Source organism: Hipposideros armiger, unplaced genomic scaffold (assembly GCF_001890085.2).
Source record: "Hipposideros armiger isolate ML-2016 unplaced genomic scaffold, ASM189008v1 scaffold_389, whole genome shotgun sequence".
Lineage (NCBI taxonomy): Eukaryota > Metazoa > Chordata > Mammalia > Chiroptera > Hipposideridae > Hipposideros > Hipposideros armiger.
Window position 1 is genome coordinate 7,480 of NW_017731739.1, and position 2,660 is coordinate 10,139.

General features: G+C 40.1%; 1 protein-coding gene across 1 annotated transcript in view; it reads right to left on the reverse strand.

Annotated features, from left to right (window-relative positions):
* Nucleotides 1–896: 896 nt before the first annotated feature.
* The window catches only part of LOC109393788 (kinesin-like protein KIF6), a gene marked incomplete at its 3' end in the record, with an annotated part of 146,162 nt that continues 144,398 nt past the window's right edge, over nt 897–2,660 (reverse strand). Inside the window, exon 8 of the mRNA XM_019663381.1 lies at nt 897–1,040. Coding sequence (XP_019518926.1) covers nt 897–1,040 — 144 coding nt within the window. The remainder of the gene's footprint in view (nt 1,041–2,660) is intronic.

Genomic DNA, 2,660 nt, shown 5'->3' on the forward strand with positions numbered 1-2,660 from the left:
GAGATAAAAAGTTTTGATCTCAGGAAAAAGATGCCCATCTAAAGAGTGATGTGTACTAAACACAATAAGGAAATTTGCCTCCAAATTGGGAGCTTTGCGCTAGAACATTATTTTTCATTAAAATATTGTGTGGGCTTAATAAAATGGCCAATGCCAAAAGTGTGGGAGACCCTGAGGTCCCCAGTGGCAACCAGGATGTGTTTCTCAACTATTGAACTGTTAAAGCAGAACCACATAGACAAATCATAATCAGAGCAGGTGCCATGACCCATAAACATGAAAGACTACACAATAGGTAGTGCTTGTAATGGATCAAAAAGTAACTTTTCATGGCATCTTACAGCGCACTTGGGGTTTGGCCTTGATTTGTGAGGTACCCTGTCACTTCCTGTTCTCCTCTTTTGGAGAAAGTCTGAATCCCAAACACTAAACTGAAATGCATGAACATCATCTGGCTCTAAAGCAACCCAAGAAATCCACTGGGCAGCTAGCCTCCTGACAAGGCATCCTGGGTATCATGCCCAGCATCACGTCTGGGGACACATCTTGGCGATGTCTCAAGGTATCTCAGTGATCAGGAGCACAACAGAGCAGGAGAAGCTGATGGGTGTCCTTTCTCACAGCTCTGACCAAGGTAACTAACCCATCAGCAGGTCTTCCGAGATGTGTAGGAGGCTTCTTCAAACCATCCTGTGCTATGTGAAGTCAGTTCTCAGACGGGGTAATTATAATGCTGGCAGATAACCCAAAGCTGGGAATTCTGTAGGGTATTTACCCCTGAAGGCATGCCTAAACCCAGCCGAAAAGATGGAAACCCTCCCAGGAGCCTCGACTCCATCTCACCAACTAGCAATGGAAATTCAGACTGAGAGCTCCAGAAAGAAGAGCCAACATACGTCGATATTCCTTTTCTCTACAGAGAGCGTGGCAATCATGGTCGTCATGCAGTTCCCTCCCAAACTGTCTCTGAGGACACTGGTCATCATGGAGTTCCTATATGGAATGTGTGATCGGTGTTTTTCTGACAGGGCAATGATAACCTGGTAAGGCAGAAAAATAACGGCATCAGCTGAGCAGAAAATGCAACATCTGACAAACAACTGAGCTGCAACTGCCATAAAAATCCAAAAGAAACAATGACTAAACGCAGAGTGACACTCAAAACTTGGGCTCAGAGTAAATATCTTAACAATATTCAGAACATAATGGTGAAGGTGGAATGAAGTGAATGAGCAAAAAACACACCACGATGAACTCCGTAATTTATATACAGAATTGGATAGTATTTTGGTTTTGGCCATTGGGAAATTCATATAAACACTGAAGAAGAAATCATGNCCCATCAAATTACTACAGAAATTTTGGAATGAGAGCCATCCTTAGAAGATTTTGGCCTATAACCAGTCACCAATGGCTCTAGCCTGTTCATAGTTCTCCTATCACCTTGTCTCTCTGAGGCACTAACATTTGTAAAGAAAGCAAATCAAATCCTTGCTGATCCTGATCTTATAGGACTGGTCCACATTTGCTATTACATTTTGAGAGTAAGATATAGGAAATCCCATCCAAGTTGTATTTTGGGTGGTTACGGGGACAGATTTTCAATCGTCACTTGTGTTTCAGAAAAGCTCTGTACATAAAATAAAGAACAGTAATGTCAGTTTTTAGAAGCACTTATAAGAGACCAGGAAACAACAACTGTCAATTACCAGATTATTCTGCACCAGGAAGACCTCAGCATTTGTTCAATTATCAGCTATTAGCTTTTGACTCCTGATTTCTCGTTTCTTCAAACCTCACAGACTTACATTGAACACACGATAATGTTTGCCTTTCTTCAAACTCCTCAAGTTCCTTCAAAGAAAAGTCTCTCTAGCCAAATTTAAAGGAAAATGTTTTATTTTTATGTCTAATATGTTTATTTTCATTCTACTATAAACTAATTTTGGTCTCCAGGCTAATAACACTATTATTGTCTTTCTCATTCTGCACAGTAATGTCACAGGGCTGCTGACAGGGTAGGGGCAGCAGAAGAATGCATTCTAGGAGTTCAATTCCACTTGACTCATGCCTTTGGATTCTCCCTCCTTTCTCCAGAGGGGAATCTGTGTAAGGCTGCATCCTACCACGGCCTGGCCCCTACTGGGAACAGCCTGCCTCACTCATTGGTTTCTCCTGAAGAGAATTCCTTCAGGGGCGCTCAAGCTCCAGGAGGCAATCAGGATATAACAGACAGCCCCATTATTCTTTTTTCCGCCTTCTTCTCACCCTTCAATGGAAAGATTTCAGGGGAGGAAGGGCAAACAATCAAGAGGAAGTAGTTAATATGGGTAACAGTGAATTTGAGATTTTTCTTTTGGAATTTGAGAAATTTGTAAATAAAACACTGTTGGTAGGATTTCACATTTTTTAAAATATATAATGCATATTACTAAGCTTATACCAGATTATTTTCCAGAAAAATTTTTTAAAAAAGGAAGCTGAATGGTTTGCAAACTAATATAACATTAATTGGAGTTTTACAAAATTGAAATATTTTATTTCAATATATTCAATGCAGGCATGAGTTGATTCCATGTTGTAAAAGACTAAGAAAACAGACAAAAGAGAAAATATCTGCATCTATAATGAGTAGTTGAATCATGTAACTTGCAAATATT